The sequence below is a fragment of the Aquila chrysaetos genome, chromosome 10 (assembly GCF_900496995.4).
Source record: "Aquila chrysaetos chrysaetos chromosome 10, bAquChr1.4, whole genome shotgun sequence".
NCBI classification, from domain to species: domain Eukaryota; kingdom Metazoa; phylum Chordata; class Aves; order Accipitriformes; family Accipitridae; genus Aquila; species Aquila chrysaetos.
In genome coordinates this window covers 15,321,191-15,344,043 of record NC_044013.1, presented here as the reverse complement: position 1 = coordinate 15,344,043, position 22,853 = coordinate 15,321,191, and the positions used below count along the sequence as shown (strand labels likewise).

Genomic DNA, 22,853 nt, shown 5'->3' with positions numbered 1-22,853 from the left:
ACATATGCTTTCCAGCAAGGCCCCTTGGCTTCAGTCCAATCTCAGGACAGACAGGGATTTGACTCTGTAGCTCAGCAACTGAGCCACTCATATATTTAATAGAGTATCTACTTAGTTGTTATATTTAATTCAATCGGGGAAGGTGCCCTGCGCTTAGCTATTTAACACTGCCTGAACAGGAGTGGTCCTTTCCTCTTTTCTGTTTCCAGAGCAGTCCTGTTTCCAAACTGCCAGCCCAGGACCATGAGTCTCAGCCAGACTCACAGGGCTGAGGCCTGGGAGGGAGCCTCGGCCAGACCTCTGCCAGGATGTGGGAGCTGAGGCACAGGCTTGGGACCAGCTCTCCCAAAGCTGTGTGACTTCCTGGCTGTGAAATTATTTTCTGTCTAACTGGGAAGTCCCTGCACTTCATCCAGATAATGTGGCAGTAAGGGGTCACTAAATGCTGGTCTCAAATGCAGCATTCATCACCCTCATCACTAGGAGCAAAAAGTTCTGAAGTGGGTAGGACTTCATGATTTCCTCATTAAGGCTCAGAACAAGATGTAACAGCTGTAGTTAAAATTACCCCATCATCTCTGCTGCCTCCCACCACACAAGGGAAAGTTATTTTTAACTCCAGGTTGCCCAAGGGATGCTGCTTGGTGAGATCTGTTGCGTCCTCGCCAAGAGTCTTTGCCTGGCAAGCAATGTGGGGAGAGCTCTCCCTCCAGCCAGCTGGGATCAGACTAGAGAACCCAGGCGTGGGCACCTCTGCAGACTGACCCCTCCAGGCTCCCCAGCTGCTCCCGAGGGGGCAGAAGCTCCCACTGAGGCAGCTTTGGGAGTGCAGAGGACCAGGTGCCCAGCTAAGCCCTCCTTTACTATGCTTTTGTTCTTTTTAGTTTGCAAATAAACTTGGTGGGCAGAAGCTATTCCAGAAGCCGCAGGGGCACCATGAAGGCAGGACCTAGAATGCACTGAGTCGCAAGGACAGTCAGACAAAACCAGAGGGGATTAGCTTTTAATGTGTTTCTCAGGGCAAACCCTGAAATTGTGGGATTGCCAAGATCCCAGCAGGAAAACTAGCCAGCTTGCTGCCCTCCTGGCCCCGTATCAGCTTCCAAACTCTCGCAGTATCAGGAAAACTTGCACAGAAACCTAGGAACAGCCGTGATGCACAGGAGCACGCTAGCCATCACCTTCCTATCGTATGTGGCCACACAGTCCCCTGTGAATCACACTGCAGGGCACCGCTACCGTCACATCTCCTCCAGCCCCAGAGTGGTGGCATGGCTTCAGGGCTCCCTGTGGGCACCTAATGTGAATGAGTTCAGAAGCCTCCAGAAGAGATGCTATGTAGATGTGAGTGCAGTTATCACTGTTTGGCTTTATCTTTCTGGGTGGGAATGAATGTGGTACTGCTAAATATCTGCTGCATTTGCTCTCAGGGGTCTCTCTCTAAGCTAAACTGAGATAACTCAGCTGCGCACTCAGTCTTTTCCATACCTAACTTCATTAATGTCTGTATTAAAACCCAGCAGTGTGTAAAATTGGGAGCTAGCATCCCAAGCAGAATTACATGATTTTTTATGTTACTTAGCATCTTGGGGTTAAATTTTTAGACTACAAGAACTTTTCTTGTAAAGGCTTTTCTCTGTCTGCTGTGTCATCTGCAGCAAACATCATTATCCAGGTGTTTTGCTCTGCTTTGCGAGTTAGTCCTTGTGCCTGCTGGGTCTCCTGTGGTTCATACTGCTACATTTTGTCCCAGAGAGAAGTGGACTTACTGGAAAATGAGACAATACTCCTCCCTGCACCACAAGATGCAGCTACCACTGCTAGGACTCTGGAGAAGATCACGAAGCCAACAAGTCTCTCCCAGGGTTTTATTTTGGGTCTGTCAGTGACCTGCTGTGTGCCTGCCTTGCTGAATCACCACCATCCCCCTCCCCTCTTCAGAGCTCAGTTTCTCTTCCTGCTCCCTGGGAATAATCCATAATAATCCTTTGTAAACTGTGGGAGTCCGGTATAGATGCAGGTTTAAGAGCTGTGAATACACAGAGTCCAGGGGTTAGACATATTTGGCACAAGGTGCAGGATACATCTAGTACTCCTATAGAAGTCTTGCACTATCCAACACAGACATGTAAGATGCAGGACTGCAAATTGGCCGCTGAATGCGGTGTGTATGCAGGACAGGCATGAACCTCACCAAATTAAAAAAAACCACCACTAACAAATATGAGTTTTTCACCTTAAATATTAAAAAATAAAGAGAGGGAGCCTCTGAATTTTGTTACCATTCATGTATACATTTATTAAGCCAAAGGAGTTTGATCATACCACCGTATGTTACTAGAGCATGTGAGATCCCTTCTCTTTAACTTTGCTAACAAGGTATTTTAAGTACTTATTTGCTTTTTGCCCTTCAAGCTTAAAAAAATTAATCCTTTCCACATTTTCCCATGAAAGGATCTTTTTTTTTTTTTCTTTTCTTACTGTACAAAACAAATGTGTCTCAGACATGTAAACGACTATCACAGAAATGAAACTGCTGTTAAAGTTAACTTTATAGTTATGGACGTTCTGTTAAATTTGTATTATGTTAGATGTATTTCAGCTCAGTGACTCCTTCAGTGAAAGCTGTTATTGTTATCGTCACCTGCACTGCCATAGTGCCTAGAGGCCCTGGCCAGGATTAAGGCCCTTCTGTGCAAGGTGCTGTACAAATACTTCAGTGTAACTCTGAGGTCCCTGGTAAGAACGGCATTCACTCTGCCTCCCTCTGCTCAGTGGCGATCCTCACAATTAATAGGAGCTGGAGTGAAACTCTTTCCAGACTAAGTCTGGAGTTGATGTTCAATTACTGTTGAAGAAAAGAGAAATGTTACTACAGGCCAATCCTGACGCCTGCAGTCCTGTGCGTAAAGCTGCTCACACTCATGGGAATGCTCATATGAGTAAGAAACTCCTGTGGGAAAGGTCTGCAGAATTGAGTCCCTGGATCGTTGAACTCCTTGCAAGAAAGCATGCAAGAAAAGCAGACTGATTCCTTTTCTCTAAGGTTTCATCAGTATAATTCTAAGAGAGAAACGGACAGGGTCAGTTGCTCAGTTTCAGCACCTCGAACATTTTGAGTTCTGATCCCCAAATTAAAGAAGTCTCTGCTCTGCCTTGGGCTATTGTGGCCAGGCCTGGAAAAATCTGTTGGATGCTCTTTGTCATCAGGAGGCAGCGGTTTGCCGTTACAGAATGGAGGGCCTCTGTTTTATGGTGTGAAGGCTGCATCCTAGGCAGGAATTGTGAAGATTGTGTTTGGCCATCAGTAGAAATTATTCTGAAAACACTTCAGAGCAATTGCAGCTTAAATAATGATTATAACTTGGCATTTGAGGTGAAAAAAAAAAGGATTACATGAAATAAATAGCAAAGAATCAATGTCCCTGCACAAACATAATGTATTCCTGCCTATGAAGCATCCCTTGCAAATTACTGCCCTTTAGGTCATGTCAGATGTTTAAATGAACCCTTTAGAGCTAAAATACAGTACTCTGAAATGAGGTTAGAAAATTTTCAAAAGGACTAATGGGAAGTGTGTACAATGCTCTCTTTAAAACAAATTTCCCACCTGGGTAGCCTAGGAGTGTGAGGCCTCAATAGACATAGAGCCGATCTGAAATGGCAGCAGGCATGTGTGTCATGATCTGCATGCGCAGCCACCAGTAGTAATCCATGGGGTGGTAGCGGGTGTAGGGGGTTGTGGAGGTGAGCGCGTGGGCCACGCTTTCGATGACCGGCGAGGTGTCTGTTGAGCCGCTGTTGCAGTATGTCTCCATCTTGCTGACCTGCTCATCGAAGTACTTTCTGCCATAGTCTTTGCGCACTATCTCAGGGAGCTCGTCCCACATTTTGTCGGCTATGGCTTTGATTCGCTCAGGGCTGTACAGGTTGGTGGCAGCTATGAAGTTGCCAGGCTCCACGATGCTGACCATCACCCCCTGGGGCTGCATTTCGTACCGCAGGCAGTCGGAGAAGGCTTCCACGCCAAACTTGGTGATGCAGTATGGTGACCGGGCAGGACTGCCCATCCGACCCATCATGCTACTGATGTTCACCACACGACCTAGACGGAGGCCAGGCAAAGCACAGCTGAGCTGCGGTACCTGATCCAGAGCAGACACCTGACACACACCACACAACAGATTCCTGAACATGCATCCACCCGCCCACCGTGCATCTGTAAGGGCTGCCTGGCAGACCTGCTCGTGGCTCTATCTGAGCTTTGCTGTCCTACGCAACAGCCTTCAGGCAAGAGAACAAGCCCATTGCTTGTGCTCCTTGGCTCATTATACCTGAGGGAACAGGCACATGATGACACACAAAGCTCAGTGCTACAGGGAACACAGAAGAGGCTGGACAGAGCCTGCATGGTGGGAAACAGGATTGCTCAGCAACAAATCAGGGCTGAGCCCAGACAAGAGGAAGCAGCAGCAAAGAAAGCCTCTGGCACCAAGGCTGAGCTCATTTATTTGCAAGTCAAAGGCACAAAATCCAGAAGCCCAATGGTGGCTTACAGTGTCTGCACCACAGAAGGTCAGAGCAGTCTAAGTTCATTGCACCCTTTTCTGTGTGACAGCTGGATTATAGCTCCAGGCACAGAGCAGGAGCCTTTCTCCTCTCCAGAAGCCATCCATTGCGGCTGGGGAGAACGCTGGTAGGAGACTGTGGATGCTGCAGTCTAATTAGAGGTTGCAGTTCTCTGCACTTTCTATCAGTGCTCATTGCTGAGTTGCGTTAGAAAAAGAAACTTTGACCACAGAAGTGGATACCCTTCCATGGTGGAAGAAATGCTGCCTGGGCCACATACAGCCCAGGTCTGCAGCACAGGACAACACTGTTAATGTTTGTGGATGCCTCAAGAGTAAAAAATATTCTCGTTTAGTTAGGTAGTTGGCCACAGTACAGGAAAGCTTTTGCCCTTTTATGCCGAGACCCACGCAAGCTCCAGGTCTGCATTCTTTTGCTGTACAAACCCCACCTCGCATACGTTACAAGCTCCCAAAGTAACACAGCGCACAGCTGACAAGTTCCCTGCAAGAAGCACGTCATAGTACACTGCTGCTGCCCACCCTGCCAGCACTGGCACTGCTGGTTTTTGTACAGAGGGGAGGATTGCTCCTGACACTGGAATTTATGGTGAGCTGCAGCTTCTGAATAGGTAAAAGAAGGTATGACGGATTACTTCTTGTGTGGGATGTTGCAGAAGAAGGCAGCACAGATGGGAAAGAGAAGTAATAATGGGTTTTCAGGACTGCTGCCTTGCTGTGTAACTCAGAGCGGTTAGGAAATCTGTCATTTGTGTGTATGCTGTGGGTCACATTCTGTCTGTACAGGTATGAAGGTGGCCAATGGTGCAGAGAGAAACATAATAGACCTTTTAGCCTCTAACACAGCAAGACATGGGGCAGGATGAGGGACCTGCTCCAGGGAGTGCCACTCAGGAGGAGATCACTCACCCTTTGACCTCCGGATGAGAGGAAGGAAAGCCTTGGTGGTTCGCACAGTCCCCCACAGGTTCACTTCAGCTACCTCCATGTAGGTGTCCATGCTGGTGAACTCGACTTCCCCGAATGTGGAGATGCCAGCATTGTTAACCAGCCCCCAGAGCCCTAAAAGACAAAATCAAGCAGAAAGCTTTCCCTCTGTGAGACTAATGAGAACAGCTTGGAAAAGGCCTTGCCAATAGATTACTGAACTATACGACAGAGCTTTTCATTATGACTTGTAATGATGGAAGCCAGACAGAAGAGAGTCTAGAGCAAATTTCAGTCTCCTGAGCAAATATAACCACAGTCAGGATCTGCCTGTACTGCCCAACACTGCAGCCACAAAGTATTGTGTATAAGGCTTCCCAGGAAGTTCTGAGCCTGCTAAAAGAGAATTTCAGCCTTGTTTAAGCTGTTTTCCTTACCATTCTCTTTTTATCCATCATGATTTTTTAAAAGAAGCAAAATATAGTCTCTAAATGCAAATAATAAGAATAGGAAAGACCTTGTAAGAAACAAAAGAGTCATTATTTCAAAGTAAAATCCCTTGTGTCACCATAAGAACTAGAATGTGTGCAATGCTGGGAAGGGGGATGTGGGCATGGGTGGACATGGGTGGGCACGCATGCCACAGCCTCTCCCTTTTATTCTGCTGCAACCAAGATAGCAACAACTGAACCTACCAACTCATTTGGCAATGAAAAGAAAGATTAAAAAGGAATTTGGAATAAAATGAACTCACTTCATATAATATTCTAATTGCACAGGAAACAGACTGAGAAAGGTCTGGGATGGCTTCTCTCTGCTGTTTAGAAAAATTCACTGTTATCTGTTGACTGACTGTGTCCAGATCTGTGTTCTCAGAAGCAGCCCAGAAAAGGCAACTTCACCCTGGCCTATGCTTGAGAATACAGGGCTAGAAAACTTAATTTATATAGAAGATCCACATATAAAAATGAAACATAAAGTAAAAGAAGTACGTTTATGCAAAATCCAAAATAAAACATCACCAGTTGTTCTGCTTTTAAACAACCTTCGTGTGTTGAAGTATGGATGTTCTTTAGGGAAAAAATGTAGTTCACCAAAGGGTGGAAAGGTTTCAGGAATGCACGAGCAACTGGGATTTTCACAGTACTGGAGCAGAATTTGCTGTCATCACCTCAGTAGAATGAGGTAGGCAGGCTAAGAAAGTCAGTTACAGCTACCCCCTGAGCTCTGAAGTCTGTAGTGTATGGTAATATCCACAATGTCATTAATGATACTCAGCTGGCTTCATGGGAAATCCTTTGGAAAACCTCTCAATTTTCTTAGCCTTTTTAAAGTTTTGGGGAGACATTTCCTTTGCTAATGCCCAATCTTTGGGCACTGGCCAGGTTTTACAACATAAAAGGAGTCACAATCAACTTCAGGTCACAGGAATAAAGCACTAATCCCAGGGCCTTGAACACCACCCTGATTTCTGCTAATGTCCCTATAGGAGCTAGTGCAGAAAAAAGCAGTTGTCTTTGTAGATGCTGTCTTAAGTGGGAAGCTGCCTTCTGATACAGCACAACATTTAACCAGGCCATTTGCTCTGCACTGCTGCTCCTCAAAGCTTTGTGCGCCCTTCAATCATATGCTCAGCTTTTGAAATATGCCCTGTAAATGCTTTCAGAGCCCAGCTGAGGGAGCTCCTGCCACCTATGTGACCTTAGAGCCTATTGCATGCACCTACCTTTCTCTGGGTCCTCCAGGCTGCTATTCACGTGCTCCACTGCTCGGTCCACTTCTTTGCTGTCACAGACGTTGAGCTGGACAGTTCTCATTCTATCACTGTTCATGTTGTCCAGTTCCTTGGAGCCACCATCTCCCTTGTCCTAGAGGGGAAGAAGGCGCTGGTTTGAATCTGGCCAAAGACCTTGTGTAGAATATCAAACGCATAGCAACCATCAAATTGAGCAAAAGAGAGTGCACAGGGCAGTCACAGAATGATCAGGACAGTCCTGCAGCTCTAAGAGGAAGGGGAACAGACAAGGATGCTCCTGCAGAACACCATTCCTTGAGCATCTCCATCTGACCAATAGCCCTGCCACCACATCAGTTGGTACAAACTGCTTCGGCCACCAAGAAAGCAGCCAGAACTGGATCTGCCCCGGCAAGGCAACCCCTGCCCAGTACAAGCTCCTGAGATCAAGCTATACCCCACTGCCGCAGTGGTGGGAATGGGCTGCCATCCTCGCTTTGGCTTGCGTAAGGGGCACAGCAAATAGCTTGGCAGGGGTATGGTATAAAATAGCCGGTGAGTGGCTGCACATGTACGTTGCACGTGCCTCTCAGTCACGTTGCCAGCTCTGGGAGCGACAGTCCTAGAAGAGGGACTGCCTGCCCACTGCTCTCTCCCTTCAGCTGATCTACGCGCACAGCTCCCACTGTCTGGAAACCTACCTACTGCCTCCAACAGACTCCTACAGAGTCCAATCATCAAGTGCCTGGCCAGCTTCTCTGCTAGCAATTCCCCCCAGCGCCTTTTCCAGCATCTTGCTCTCTTCTTTGCCTCCCCCCATGAGTTCTTTCTCACTCCCATTTCCCATCTCCGCTCCTTTTTTCTCAGCTCAGAACAACAGATTCCCCCAGTATACACATATCCACTCACAGCCCAGACAATCAACTGCAGCCAGCCCCGAGATACCTTTCACATGGGCCAGACGCTGCTACCAACATGGCTGCCACACCCAGACCTAGTCCCTTCACAGCAGTGAAGCCTGCCTATGGTGCTTCCAGGACACAGACATGGGATATTAATATGAGTTTGGGACTATCCCTGAATCGCTCCTATGTTTATAAGCTACTGGACTCTGCTGGCCACTCCAGGGTACTTTTGTAGATGATGGTGAGGTCTAGCTCTGAAAATAATGACTTTTTGGGAACTTCCCTGTCTTTACTGTAAGAAACTCCCTCTGTCCCCCCAGTATCATCCCTCACTAGAAGTCTTTTACTCTCCATTAACAGGCTAGACATGAAGCATGTCCCACAGGACCATCTGATAGCTGCTCAGCTCTTCTTCCCCCACCACTCAACCCTCCAGGTAGCCCGCTCACTGTGTCAGCATCAGCAGGCAAGCATGGGAGTGCTCTTCACTCCTGACAGACGAGGCTTTTTTGGACAGATAGCTTTTTTTCCTCTGACCTGAAACAGACCAGGTCTTCATAGCAGGGCTCCTTCCTGACTGCTGAATGACATTAGATTGTTCTAAACATTTTGAGCCACAGGCGCTCCCTGTCAGAGACTGCCAGCAGTCAGTTGTCAACAAGATGCTGCTCGTCTCTGCAGTCTGAACCCCAGCTGCCCATTTGCCCCCCCCCAGAGCGACAGTTCCCTTTAGACACCACGCTTTAGATACCACAAGAAGGTGGCCATACATCCCCCTGTCTCCGTGCCACCTGTCCTCCAAAACAACCTTCTCCTGGCTCCTCTCATTCCTGGGCTTAACCACTGTGCTCACAGACAGCTTACTAAAGTTAAGTACCTGACATCTCCTCTGTCTTCTCCACCCTTCCTTATTCCACCACAGACTGTTAATACCGGTTAGTGTTCATCCTTAAGAGAAGGCATCTACTCCGCTCTCTTCACACGGAAGCATACTGCATACAAAATGGAGCAGTTAAAAGTCCCATGCACAGCTTAGTGGTAGTTTTTTTTTTTTACAGTGACTGAAAATAGAGCTTCGTGCTAAGTTTGTGGCTCACTCAAAAGCACTGTGGTGCCAAAGCCAGTGTGTATGGCAAAGCATTGAAAAGCATACAAATGGCACATGTGGGAATGCCAATAGGGTATCAGCAAACGCAAGCATGCAACTCCCTTGGAAACAGCAGATACGGCTAAAGGGAAGAGAAAGAACAATAAGGCCAAGGTGCGTCTTTCCCTGATCCCAGGTCTATGAGGTGCTACAAGATCTCTGGGCCACAGCAACACGCCAGCCTCAGAAGCTCTACTGGGACCTTCACAGTATCCTCTTCTTCCTCCCTTACAGGGTTGGCTCAGCAAGGCAATATCCCTCCCATTCTCCCACCCACATGCAGCTGGGTGCTTGGACAGGGACCCTTGGGGCTGGGATCCTGGCTAAGAGTTGGACTCTGGGCATTAACCCAGACCCACAGGGCTATTCCCTTGGCTCTTCAGAAAGGACAGATGGGTGGTGTTTAAGTCAGGCACCCTGTGACTGTGTCATGCTCTCCTGGCACGGGATGCAGCCTGTCCCACAACCCCCAGGCCCATACGCAGCAGAGGAAGGACCTCCTCATGCTACACCGAGAGACCAGGGTCCACTGTCCCATGGCAAGAGGACCCAGCTCTTGCATACAGAAAAAGTACACCACTGCCTCATTTTCATGTTTCCATGGTCACCCTCTGGGGCCCATAGCTTCAGCTTGTATCTTTATCAGCGTGTCCTTGAAGTGGTATGTAACACCCTATTGCTCTGAGTACCCTTGCTGAGCCCTACAGTGATTGGCCTGCATGCTGGCTTGCTCAGATAAACTCTGCCTTCTCATCCCCCTGCAAGCCCCAACAGGCCTGAGCACACAAAGCAAAGCAAACAGGGCTTCCACCACACGCCTGACAGCCGTGACAAACATCACATATGTCCACGGGTAACAGGTACTGATGGAAAAATACCTTCTTCATCTTGTGTCAGCTGACTCCTCCAGCTATTAACCAAAGAGGAAAAAATAAGACAGCTGCAGCGTGATCGTTCATTGGATCCAGTCTACCACTGTCTTTTGGCAATGAAGCATCAACACAACTCTCACATGAATATATTTGCCAGTGAAAACGTTACGAAGAAACCGTGTGTGAAATAGCACACTGTTAGCACAGATCCATCCTTGGGCTCCCCTCAGTCGTGACCCTAACACCTCTCTCAGGTTTCCTTCAGTAAAAATACAGTCAGGCGCTCAGGATCTGGCCGCTCTAGGAAACCTTTCCTGATGAAGAGTCAGCACTGCACACACTTTTAATCTGCAATAAGGACATGGCATTCCTAAGAACAGTGCATACCCTGAGGACACAATGGCTCCCCAAGCTGGAGTACGCTTCTGATGTGCAGGTGTGCTGTGAAAAACAGTCCCATGAAAATAACACTGAAGTTTCTCTGTCAGGGCTAGGACAAATATACCCAAGAAAAGATGATGCTTCTTATTTCTACCTCCACTTCTATCTAGCATCTAAAAACACACCAGGCTTTTTCTGCCCCTAAAATCAGCACCAGCAATAATTACACTCTGATCAGAATTCTGCTTATGGTTCTGCTCATGAAGCCTGTGGCACAATGCGAAATCAGCTCAGTCTCCTGGACTTGTTTTAGTTCTAAAGAGCAGTTCTACATAAAGTATACGGCCTGAAGACACATAGGAGGCCAACCTGTTAACCAAGGAGCTTTCACATTTTACAGTGGTTTTCTGATGACAACTGCTGTTACCAGTCTTGCTATAGTCACACAGATTTTGGAACATGGGATGTGAGTCCAGCTAAAGAAGCAGTATTTAATTACACAGTGCTACAGCAAAGCTTTCTGCTGATTTTTGGCGAGGAAATACATATTGATCAAAGCCTAAAAGAGTTCTGGCATGCTGCTGCACGTTAGCTTATGCTAAAATTGTCAGAAGCCAAGATTTTCCACTAACATGCATTCAGTAGAACGAGTACTGAAGACACCAAAATGGAAGGGAGGTTTCAGTGACAGTTAAAAGACATGCTCACTGAAAATGTGGTCTTTCTGGCAGCTCAGACAGAAGAAGTGAAACCCAGAAGTAACTCTGCAGCTCTGAAATTTTTGGCTCCTGTCAACAAAGAGGCAGGCTATTATTCTAAACAGTGGGTTTTAAGTCTGCAACGTTCTTATATTCTCTAATGTTCATCTTCGGTTACAAAAGCTGAGTGGAAACATCTGCCAAAAAAGTACTCATCTACCATCTCTCTCTGCTTGACACCTTTTGAAAAGCAGCAGTTTATAAGAGGTGTCTTGTTCTGTGAAGCCTGTAGAGGGAGCCCAGGTTAACAAATAAACCCTTGACCCAAAGCTGAGACACCAAAAGGGACAGAGCTATTGAAACACAGACTTCTCTTTTGAAAAAATGCAGCAGAAACACTAATAATTTAAATTTAAAACTAATCATTCAAGCAAAACTTAGTAATAATGGAAAAATTAACAGCAGAAAGAGTATTGATAACATTAAAAAAGACCTGGCAAATTCTCTTTAAATAATATAACTATTCAAGATACATTTATAGTGATGAGTGAGCTAAAAGATTAGAATCAAAATAACTGACCCACCCCAAGATATCCTGAGGAGTAAATTTGTTTCTGTTGGGAAATGGTCACGCAGCTAAAAAAGTGCAGTGCTTCATAAGGAAAGAGAGGCTAAAGCTCTCTCCTATTTTCCATGACCAGGCATCTCTGACTGCCATACAGAGCGCTCCTGGAGAGTATATCAAGACTGCGTCACTAAGCTATTTGTGGCCTGATTCTGCCCTCATTTGCACTAGTGGAACTCTATCGCCTTCACAGAGATTTCAGGAGACCCTCAATACACACTGAGGCACGGCTGTACTCATGAATATAGAAAAATATGCTCATACCACGTGCCATAAGATCACTGGTGGCTTGGTGTATGTCATAATTAATCAAAATAAACCCTGCATAAATATGTATAGTCTGAGAGCGGGGCCAAAGGTCCAGACTGAAACTCATCCCAAAAACTGCTTATGGATAAGCCTATAAAATTAGATCTGGGGTTCCAGTCCATCAGATATTGAACAGACCACAATGTTGTGATTCAAGTAAGAACCTCCCTAGATACCATTCAGTCCTGGTTCTGGTCTAGACCAGGTTATGCTCTATGAAATTCAAGTACCCTTATCTTTCCCTTTGGGCTACCAACCACGGTCCCCCTCCTTGGCAGAAAGCTCTGCAGAGTGGAGAGGGAAGATTGGATTTGCTACGTGTCTGTGCACGTGCCACAGGTGAAGAATACAGTTTTTCTTTTCCCTACCTTTTGCAGGCAGCCAGCGTAAACAATGAAGCCTTTGCCATGCAGATGCTTGGCTAAGGCAAATCCAAATCCTGAGTCACAACCTGTTATAAGTACAGCTCTGCTGCCAATCTGCAAAACAAAACAGAACAAAATGCACTGGAATTGAGTATTTGAGATCAGTGATTTACAGTGCACAGAACAAAACCATGCCCTTGGCCAAGAGCAGTCCGTTCCAGGGACGTTCTCTACACTCATTGCCAGCTACTGCCACCCAGTGCCTCCTGAAGACAGGAAACAAAGGTTTCATACCGAGTTCACTGCAGTGAGGCAGGATCACTGTCCTCTCAACACAAAGAGAAGTTTGGCACCTCTGGCAACACGCTCCCAAGGCAGAGACCAAGCAAACCACCATTCTCTGGCAGTTCACATCCATCTTGTAATCTGAAAATATACCAGACAGTTCCCAAGACACATTTTCCCTTCAGTAGGAACTGTTCCTGTATGTTCAAAGCAAGCAGGAGTCCACTCTTCTGTGCCATGCATCCCGTAAGGCATGGGGAAGATAGCGTGACTGAAGAAAGGATATGGGTTAACCTTAGTGACTGCTCACTCCTCTTTCTCTAGCACGTAATACCTCTAGTGCTGGGTTTTAAGAGCTACACAGAATCAAGTGGGTTTAATATCTGAAATTAAGACCAGTTGGTCATCAGTCTTTTTGTTCGTTCCTTTGTTTTTTGGTCTTCTTATTCTTCCAACTCACAATTTAAATAGAAGTATACCTCCTTCCTTCTCCAAACCCCTTCTTCTAACCCAAAGAGAGGCAGCAGTTAAATGACATGTTAAAAATTGCATGGTGGATCAGACATTCCAGCAGCAACAAGTACACATGCAGCAAGGTGCTGCTGTGGGTGGGATTATTAGTAATTATTACAGGTAATAATTACTTGCAATTCATTCCAATTAATTTCTTAACAAACTAGAAATTTGGCTTTCCCCAGCATACACAGGGACTGATCAGGGTCACACTGGAAGCCCAGCAGTGATGCAGGGGCCGTATCTGAATTCCTCTGAGACTGTCCCAGGGTTATGGAGCAAGACGTGCGTGCTCTAGCACTGCTACAGTGCTGAGTTCTATGCTACGAGACAGGCAAGAGGGCAAAACATCCCCCTTCCTTTTGCCTGGCACTGTTCCTGGCAAGCTAGCACTTTCAAAGAGAGGGCTGTTAAAGAAGAGGGCCACTCTCCAGATCAAGAGGTGAGGATTTATTTACGTCTCTTTACACAACCACAATCTAGAAAGAGTGCTTTATTAAGAATTTGTCATGCAAATTCCCTCCACTTTAAGGTGGAAGATTTAATCTGCTGAGTGAGTTCCAAAAATAGAAAAAACCCACTAGTCTGATTGTTTATTTCCATCCTTAGCAGCATGTACCATGCTACGTCAATGGAAGATCTGTGCTAGGAAAGAATGTGGAGTATGTTGGAGAGGTCCAGCTTGTAGTCCTTCTGGCAAATCAGAAAGAAGAATTTGGTCACCAGGCTTCAGGGACTTTAAAACCCCAGCTCAGCAGAACTAGTTCCTGGAAACCACCATGACACTCACCTGATCGACTTCACTTGCATAAGAGCGGCTGTCACATGAGGACAAGAGAGGGAAGCAAAATCTTTGCACAGGCCTGTTAAAACAACAAAAACCAACAGAACAATCAGGCATGGAATATCTTGTCCGTACCCTGGTGCTGCAGCATATACATGAAAAGGAATGTAGTGTTGCCTATATACATGATGTAGACTGTCATTTGAGAAGACAGAATCCAGTCTACAGTTCTCCTTAGTCTGAGCCTGTGTGTTTCCTACAGTATGAAACATTTGTTTCTCAAAAGACCTTGATGCTATTTCCAGCTGCAGAAGCTGTCTGGATATTACCAAGAATTCTAAAATAGCTCTTGCTCTGGAGGCACAGAGCTCCTTCCACCCACAAAGTGGGCAGTACAATGTTTTCATTTCCAACAGCAACAAGACTCTCACTTAAGAGCTGCACAAAGTTGGGGTAGAGGAAGTTATTAATTTGTCTGATGAAAGTATTCTGCTGTGGCATTGTCTCTGATACCCAGCGTAAGGTTGAATTTCCTTGGATCTATCTCACTGCTTTTACACACAGCTCCACCCTTCTGCCATCTTGGATGACACTTCTTCCTCTGCAGTGGCTACCCATTAGATACTCTTAGATTTTATATTCCCTCTTTTCAACTGTTTCAGCTAAGAGACACTATGTCTTTGAGTAATACCTGCCAAGCAGATCTGACACTCCTCTGCATAGTATGTCTGACTCCTGGGAAGATAAACCATGTTCACAAAGACAGACCAGAGCAAAGCAACAAGGCCTTCCAGGGAATGAGACTCTATTTAGAAAAGCTATGCTACCAGTAGCATCACACCGTCTTACATCTTGCCATCATTCATCAAAACTGGGCCTAGACAACAAACCAGAGTGACCCTAGCTTCTGTCCTTGCCAGCCACCTCTCTGGACTATATCAGCTTTTTCATTTTTGCTCTGGGCACTGACATTGCCCTCTCAGAGCCTCCTGGCATTCCCCTAGACTTGCTGTACTTCATCTACCCTCTGGCCCCTCTAACAACATCTATCCTTCAGCAGAGCTTATCCTCCAGGCTGCTCTTCTGTCTTCTAAGTGAATTTGCATAATCATTCACAATTATCTCCTGCTTAGACATCACAGGCTCCCAGGGTGACCTGTGCTACACCGAACAGCAATCTGCAGACACTCTGGCCACTGAGCTGCACCATGGGAACACAAGGCTAGAAAAAGGGTCTGCTAGGGCAGAAGCTTTGAACCAGATGGGAAAGGAGCTGATTTATATTCAGGCAATGGTGTCCGCTCACCTTTCTGCAACAGTTCAGCACTTTTTCTAACTTTGAGTGTCACAAGCCCAATCAGCTCTTGAAATAGCTACAGCCAATTTAAGTGCTGCAAAGGTCAGTCCCCAAGCAAAGTCAGTGTTAACATCACTGACCTGCAATCCTGGCTTGGAACTTTATCTCAACAACAAGCTCCTCGGTGTGTCTCAAAGTGCCCAGAAATGTTCATAACATTTCTTTTAGTTGCATGAAGTTGACTTTTGTTTTACAGGATTTTTATTTTACAGTGTCATGCCTGGTCCTGTTACTTCACTGCAGAGCACTGATTTGCTGCACTCTATTCACAATAACCTGTAGATAATAACTACTTGACATACTGTCTACCTTGACCTGAAGGTAAGGGCTTAAAATAGATGCCAGCTGCTGATCAGCAGGAATGTCATCAGAGGAAACAGCTACGATGCGTATGTGATGTTAGCCCCCACACAGTACGCTAATGTACCATGAGACATTTTTGTCATTCTGCATGACTGAATTCTAGAGACCACAACTGAGACTTTTAAAATGCACAGATGGTCCTCGAATTGAATCTGTGCTTGTAACCATGCATTTGCTTTTGTTCAGTTACACCAAAAAAGGCAGTCCTCAGCTTGAAGGGTCAAGTATATAAATGCTACCTCAATGCATTAAGATACTGGTATAGTGACAACACTGCCTTTCAGATGAACAGTTGGATTTCCATTTCAGGTTTAGCAGCTTGTGGGTACTTAAAAAAATGCAACACATTTTTGCCCTGAGTACAAGATGCACAAAGCACAAATACAGAGTAAGCAGAACAAAAGAAGAGGAAAAAGAAAAAAAAAAAAAAGAATATGCTGAAAATTCTTTTCTCAAGTTAATAAAGCATTAATTTGTATTTTTAAGGCCATAGCAGATTCCTGCTGGGGCAGCTTTCATGAGTGTGGAGTAAACAGGAGATAAAAAGCCTATGTCTGTTTGCATAGGAAATCCCTAACAGCTCGGCTATCTTTGGTCTATACCACTGCCTATACAGGAGCCGTCCTTGACAGTGATGGTACTGGACATCACTATCAACAGCAGTAGAACAACACTGGAGGTGGCAGTTCTTGCTTAGTAGGCCATGAGCCACTTGTAAATGGCTTATGTACAATTAGTGGTACACACACCATTGTTTGGGAACCTTGCTCTAAAGCAAAGCCAGTGAAAGCACTCAACTTGCTCTGAATTTGGACTAGTAGGGTTCCCATCATGTATCAATACAAAAGGTATTTTTTTCAGAGCTAGCAATTAGAATTAGATAGGCAGTTTTCTGTTCACGTTCAGAAAAAAACAGCTTCATTACTCAGCCCACCTCCATTTCTCACTAAAACTCTCCCTCTGAACTTTCTCTCTCATTTCATGTGATTCATTGCCTCTTTAATGAAGTCATAGAAATATATGTCAGTTCCTTGCATTGCAGCAAGGCCTACTTGCTGATATTCAGGAATAAATCCTTGCGTGACACTGACTTAATGCTCTACTCAACCCCCTTTTGACTACACATGACTGTCCAAGTGTCAAAAAAAAAAAAAAAACAAACACCAAAAAAACCAGGCTGCCAACCCCTCCTTGCATACAGAGTCCATCTCCTCTGTGCTCAGCTCAGTGACTGAGCACTGGCACAGGTTGCCCAGGCAGGTTGTGGAGTTTCCATCCTTGGAGATATTCAAAAGCTGTGTGGACACAGTCCTGGGCAACCAGCTCTAGGAGGACCTGCTTGAGCAGGGGGGTTGGACCAGGTGACCTCCAGAGGTCTCTTCCAACCTCAACCATCTTGTCAGTCTGTAAATAAACTGTCCCGCTGAAATCAAATGAGCCCTCGATGTGTGCTTTACTCAGGATCTTACTCTTTCTTCTTCTCCACCAAGTTACTTACCTGAAGGCACTCCCTGGGTCCTTGAAATTCAGGGCTTTCACAGAGAAGTTCAGGAGAGGCCGGGACAGCTTGGTAGCCAACATGCTTTCAATTAACACACTCTACCAACAGCAAGACTGTTCTCCCTCAGCTCTGCAATACAAGATAGCACCTCTGTTTTAGTTGCTCAACGATTTTGTAGTCATGCTGACTCCATGTATTTCAACAAGAAAATAAAGTCCAAAGGAACTCATCCTTCCCCCTTCCAGTCCCTCACACGGAGATAAACAGCTCAACCTTCAACCACTTCAAGATGCTTTTAAGTAAGGAAAAAGATTATAAGTAAACTGACAAGCAGGGAGGCATTTAAAGAAAATGTCAATTTCTCCTTCTTTAAAGCATCTTTTAAGTGTATTCTCTGAAACAGCTAAAAACTAAGGTACTTACGTGGAATATATTATTTCAAGTGAGCTACATGAAATAATTTTAAACTAAAATATAACTTCAAGTCACTGGTGATGTTATATGTTCCCCAAAACAATCCTTGGGCTTTACAGCTAGTGCAGCCATGTGGTTAAAAATACATTTCTTTGTAATTAAGTAGCTGGCGATGCTGGACTATGCACAGGGAATCACCATTAGACTCACTATGCGGTGAAAAAAGCTCAAAACCAAGAGTTAAGCACAGAAAGTTAATTTCGATCATACTCATCTTGGATAAAACCGATCCAGTGCACAAAAAACATCTCTGCAGCTTAATGCACAGCTTCCTTTATTAAAGCAGAAAAACGGTATCTAACTGTTGGGGTTTATTTGCATCTCCGCCGAAGGCTGGGCTGCTGCCGCGGCAGCTTCAGGGCCCGCTAGGAAACAGGCCTCAACTAAAAAAGAGGGCAATTACCACGAAAAGAGCAGTGGTGGGCCACGGCGCTCGGAAGGGAGCGGTCCAGGCTCAGCAGGACTGGCTGGCTCCGGCAACCCTCAGGAATTCAGGGGTTCTGATCCAATTCGAGAGCTCGGTTGCCGGCCACGCAATTTTTTGGGAGGAATTCTGCAAGGATCGGGCGAGGGGACGGGCCGTCCCCGGGCAGCGCCGGCGGGCCCTGCCCCACGCAGGGGCGCGGCGCCCGCGGCCGCCAAGGGGCTCGCGGCGCTCGCCAGGGGCGCGCGAGTGCGCGGCGGCCCCGCGCCCGTGGCAGCGGAGGGGCGCGGAGCGGGGCGCGGAGCGGGGCGCGGCCTCCCACGCGCGAGCGGCGTGGGAAGATGCCGGCGCCCCCCGCTTCCCGCCGCGGCCTGCCCCGCCCGGCTCGCCCCCTCCCCCCGGGCGGGCAAGGCCACCGGCCGGCCCGGCAGCCACGGGGCCGGCCTGCCGCTGCCGCCGCGACCCCTCCCGGCCCGCCCGACCCCCTCCCGCGGAGGCCCCGAGGCGGCGGCGGCGGCGGCGGGCCACCCACACGTTACCTGGAGCCGCCGGCGGGCCGGGCGCTGCTGCCGTTTGAATGAGGCTGGGCCGGTGCCCCGGCTGCCGGGGCGCGGCGGGGGGCGGGCCGGGGGAAGGGCCGGGGCGGCGGCGGCGATAGGCTGCGGCCGTGCGGGGCGCCGCGATGCTGCTGCTGGCGCTGGGCGCGGCGTTGCTGCTGGCGGGCGGCGGACGGTGCCTGGCCCGCCGCCTCCTCTTCCTCCTGCCGCGGCGGGCCCGCCGCGCCCTGCCCGTGAGTACCGCGGCGAGGGGCCGGGGGGGGGGCTTCGGCCCCTTCTGGGGCTCGCCAGGGGCAGGTCTCCGGAGGCGCTCCCCCCCCCCCGGGGCCCAAAATGGCGCCGCGCCTTCGAGCCCGCCTCCGCCGCCGGCTGCCGTTTAACCGGGCCGGGGCTGAGGCGTCGCGCCCGCGGCAGTTGCAGGCAGCCGAAACGGCGCCGGCCCAGCGGTGGGCTGGGCCGGTGGAGGCTGAGCACGGGCACTGCGAGGGGAGGCGAAACGCCGAGCTGGGAAGAGGCTCGGGCAGGCTGCCGGCCCCTCACAGGGGGCTCGGCCGGGGCCGTGGTGCGGCTGCCGGCCGCCGGCCTGACCCCCGCGCTGCTGCGAAACCCCCTGTTACTTCACGGGCTTCGTGAAGCAGTGGGTGCGTGGATTTTGTTCCAGTACTCTAAATTTGGAAATGAGCATGAGGGAGGAAAAACAGCCCTGCGAGTGGAGCAGAATTGCATAACCAGTCTCTTCTACATGTTTTTAAAAAAACACACGAAGTGTCTGGGGTTCTTTAACTGGACTGGAGTTGACTTAGCTCTTGCTTACGCTCCAGACAGCCCTCCTGCAGGCGCCGGGGAGAACCTGCAAGTGAACCTGTTTCTGCCTCCGTGCCTCCAGCTCAGTCCTGCACCTCTGAAATGGCCAGATAACAGCTTTGGCCCATTTGCAGCCTCCCGTTTCACTCTTCTTTTGTGTCCTCTGCTCCTCTGACATTCCCCATCCCTGTCCCACCTGAGAAAATACCTCCCCTTTAGTGAATATTTTCAGTTCCCTTTCCTGGGATTGAAAACCTCAACTTCCTGACTCTGGAGAAAGGGAACAAGCGAAGTTTACTGTGTAACTGCTCTCATCTTCAAATTAATCTGTTTGATAACAAGCAGATGGTCAGGCAGGGCATAAAAGGGAACAGGATCCAGGAAACGAGCAACACAGTAGAAGAAGCTAAAGTCTAGGGAAGCATGGTGGGTTCCCTCATTGTCCAGAGAGACTGAGGCTGACAAGGTAGCTTCACTTCCCTTACCTTCTTTTCCAATAAATGTGTATAATTTTGAAAGATCACCTGCATGAGTAAAATAAATTCTACTATTTAACAAAGCGATCGTATCTCAGCAAGAAAAGCTAGTGAGGTGTGTGCACCTGAGCTGGCTGCAGGTTAAAATTGGGCTGCCTCGCTGGGGTTGTTTGAACGGTGTGGAAGGTGTATTACAGTGCTGTGGATCACACGGCAAGGATACAGACAGCATTACCCTGCCCAGATGCCACAACAGCACCTCCAGTACAAGAAGTTATTCTGCGCCCTTAGCAGGTCTCAGGTGCCCTGGCAGCACTATACGCGAGTGCCTCTCCTGTGCAGTATTTCCTGAGAGCACGGTGTGACTGTTAGTGAGTGAGGCACCTGAAATTCCTCAAAACGATGATTAAGGTCACCGTGCTGCCTGCTAGAGAGGTGATAGCTAGTCCTCTCTGCCTGTCTCAGCACTGTGTCAAGCTGTAAGCTGCAGACTGACCTTATCAGACTCTGGGAATGAGGCCCATTAGGCCTTAATCTTGGGACTTCCGAAAGATAAGGAAGATCAGGCTTTTCCCTGTTCGGAGGATTTTTGGGAATAGGATCTTTTTGGCTGGGAATGGGATCGCTCCCTGTTCTCATCCCTGGGAGCTCTTTGTTGACCAGGCATGGCACAAAGATGGGGGCAGGTACAGATGTGAGATCTGATACATACCTTGGGCTTTTGCATGCTTAGCGCTGCTGGGGCCTCAGTCTGTTGTGAACCATGCTGCTGTAGTCACATGTTTTATTACCAGCAATTAGGGCAATAGCAAATAGTTAGCAAATAATCACAGGAACTTTCTCATATTGTAAGTTGTTCCTCACTTTTCTCCCCATTATAGACAGCTGAAAGGATTTTTAAACCTCCTCCTTTCTGTCTACATTTTGGTGTTTTTTTTTTTTTTAACCAGAGAAAGCAAACCAGCTGCTGAGAGCTAAAACTAGATGCACACAGGAAGGCAGCCCAGCCATTTGCTTTTATTTCCTGCAGCTGTGCTCTGTCCTTATCAGACTGGCTGATGAAGGAGCTAATGATGGTTGAGGATGGCGTATCTTTGCCTCCCGTGGGTTCTGGAAGTGATTGCAAGTCCTTAGCTCCTGCACAGTTCCTGCTCTTTTGGGAAGTCCTCTGTCTTCAGAATGCAGAGGCAAAGGGTCTAGGGAGATGAGGCAGAGAAAAGAAGTCAAATCTTTCTTTTCTATGGGCCAGCTTGCTGATTTATTGTGGGAGGCAACTGTGGCAAATTCTGTGATCTGGTTCTTACTTGATCCTCATCTTTCTTGGATTCATGTCATTGTAATTAAGACTGAGCACAGTATATTTAATTCTCACTTATCTTTTGTCCGTTAGCTGTAGCTGCCTTCAGAGCTTTAGTAGAGCTAGTCTGTAGCTGGATGCTCTTTGAGTGTAGGAATCAGTGTTAATGTGAGTGTTTGTATGATAAATGCAGGATAGACTTTTGATCAGTTCTGATTTCAACTTCAGATCATGACTCCCCTTTGAAAGCAATAACTTCAACATGAGTTATAGGACAGGACAGGGTGTAGCTTATTTGCCTGTTGCTCTCTGCTTAGAGTCATCCTGTGTTTGTACAGTAATGCTCTGATCACTATCACCCTGCAATTATTCCTTGTTGCTGCTTCCCTACTGTGCATGTCAGCAAAACAAGACCAGAGACAATTGGTGATTGCCCCATTTCTGTCTGGAAAAAGTGGCTGGACAAGCCAGTGCAATTCGTACGTACGTAGTATAAAATACTAATGTTCAAATTCCAGCTATTGTTAATACAGGAACAGGGAGTATTAGTTGCAGATATCTCCACAGAGATGGAAGTGACCTCACTTCCTTATTGCATTCTCTAGATCTTTATTACTATATGGCGTTATTGCCTCACAGATATGGTTTCAGTTTGGAGCAGTGTGCAGCACTGCAGCTGGGTGCCTGCTAGTTGTATTAAGCATTAGGAGTTCATTGCTGCACAGCTGTGGTGAGGAGAGCAGGGGAGAGATGGCTTTCAAGCAAAGAAAGAGGGTGAATGGGCAGTGTTTCGCTACAGACTTCTCTTCAGGGTTTGGTATTCTGTTTTCAGATCTGTCACAAGCCTGTTGTGTCATACCAGATGGAGTATCAAATCTTCTCTCTCAATTTTTCTGTCAGTCAAAAGATAATAATAACGTAGGAGAGAACTGTAGGATTTGATAAGTTGTTCCTGTTAAGACTGCAGTGTTTCAGAAGGAAACCCTAACCTGTAGTCACATTCCTCCGTGCTAAAATACGGCACGGAAAGTACCGCATAGAGTGGGAGTAGGTGGGGAACAGACAATAGAGAGTCACTCTGCAGTTAAAAGAGCTGCTGTACAGGTCAAGCTGGTGACATACTATCATTTGGACGTTTTCTATGCTGCTTTTTCTACAATGCCTGTGAGCTGGAAGATCACTAACTTCTTTTGAAATGTTTCAGTTCTGCTTTGGCCACTGATCCTTGAAAGAAAGAGTTACTGTTCTAGCTCTGGTATCAAGGCAACACGAATCATTACAGACCAGCAATTGAATAAATTTAGGGTTTCACAGTAGTTGGGAGCTGGTTGTGTTTCTATACAGGAATCTTGTCACCTCATTTACGCTGGTTGACCCAGCAGAAGCTCCACTGAAATTGCTGGGTTTAGGCTGCGGTCAGGTTAGTGTGCAGACAGGTACATGGCCACTGTGACTTTCAGCTGGA

General features: G+C 47.3%; 2 protein-coding genes across 7 annotated transcripts in view; one reads left to right on the top strand and one right to left on the bottom strand.

Annotated features, from left to right (window-relative positions):
• Positions 1–1,552: 1,552 nt before the first annotated feature.
• Positions 1,553–18,908, bottom strand: BDH1 (3-hydroxybutyrate dehydrogenase 1). Of its 2 annotated transcripts, XM_030027900.1 has the most exons (8): positions 18,794–18,908; positions 17,354–17,485; positions 14,142–14,214; positions 12,557–12,667; positions 7,243–7,384; positions 5,499–5,651; positions 3,611–4,105; positions 1,553–2,029 (listed from the first exon to the last, which is right to left on the bottom strand). In XM_030027900.1, exons 2-7 carry the CDS (start codon positions 17,434–17,436, stop codon positions 3,636–3,638), a joined length of 1,032 nt encoding a protein of 343 aa, XP_029883760.1. In that variant the 5' UTR covers positions 17,437–17,485; positions 18,794–18,908; the 3' UTR covers positions 1,553–2,029; positions 3,611–3,635. The 2 variants fall into 2 exon arrangements, with proteins under 2 accessions (XP_029883760.1, XP_029883759.1); XM_030027899.1 differs by lacking the exon at positions 1,553–2,029 and having other exon boundaries at positions 2,274–4,105.
• The window catches only part of LOC115347037 (D-beta-hydroxybutyrate dehydrogenase, mitochondrial-like), a 19,160-nt gene continuing 15,117 nt past the window's right edge, over positions 18,811–22,853 (top strand). For 3 of the 5 annotated variants that reach the window (XM_030027902.2, XM_030027903.2, XM_030027901.2), the window contains exon 1: positions 18,811–19,044. In XM_030027902.2, coding sequence (XP_029883762.1) covers positions 18,937–19,044 — 108 coding nt within the window. In that variant the 5' untranslated portion in view covers positions 18,811–18,936. The other 2 variants (XM_030027904.2, XM_041126634.1) reach the window with 2 other exon arrangements.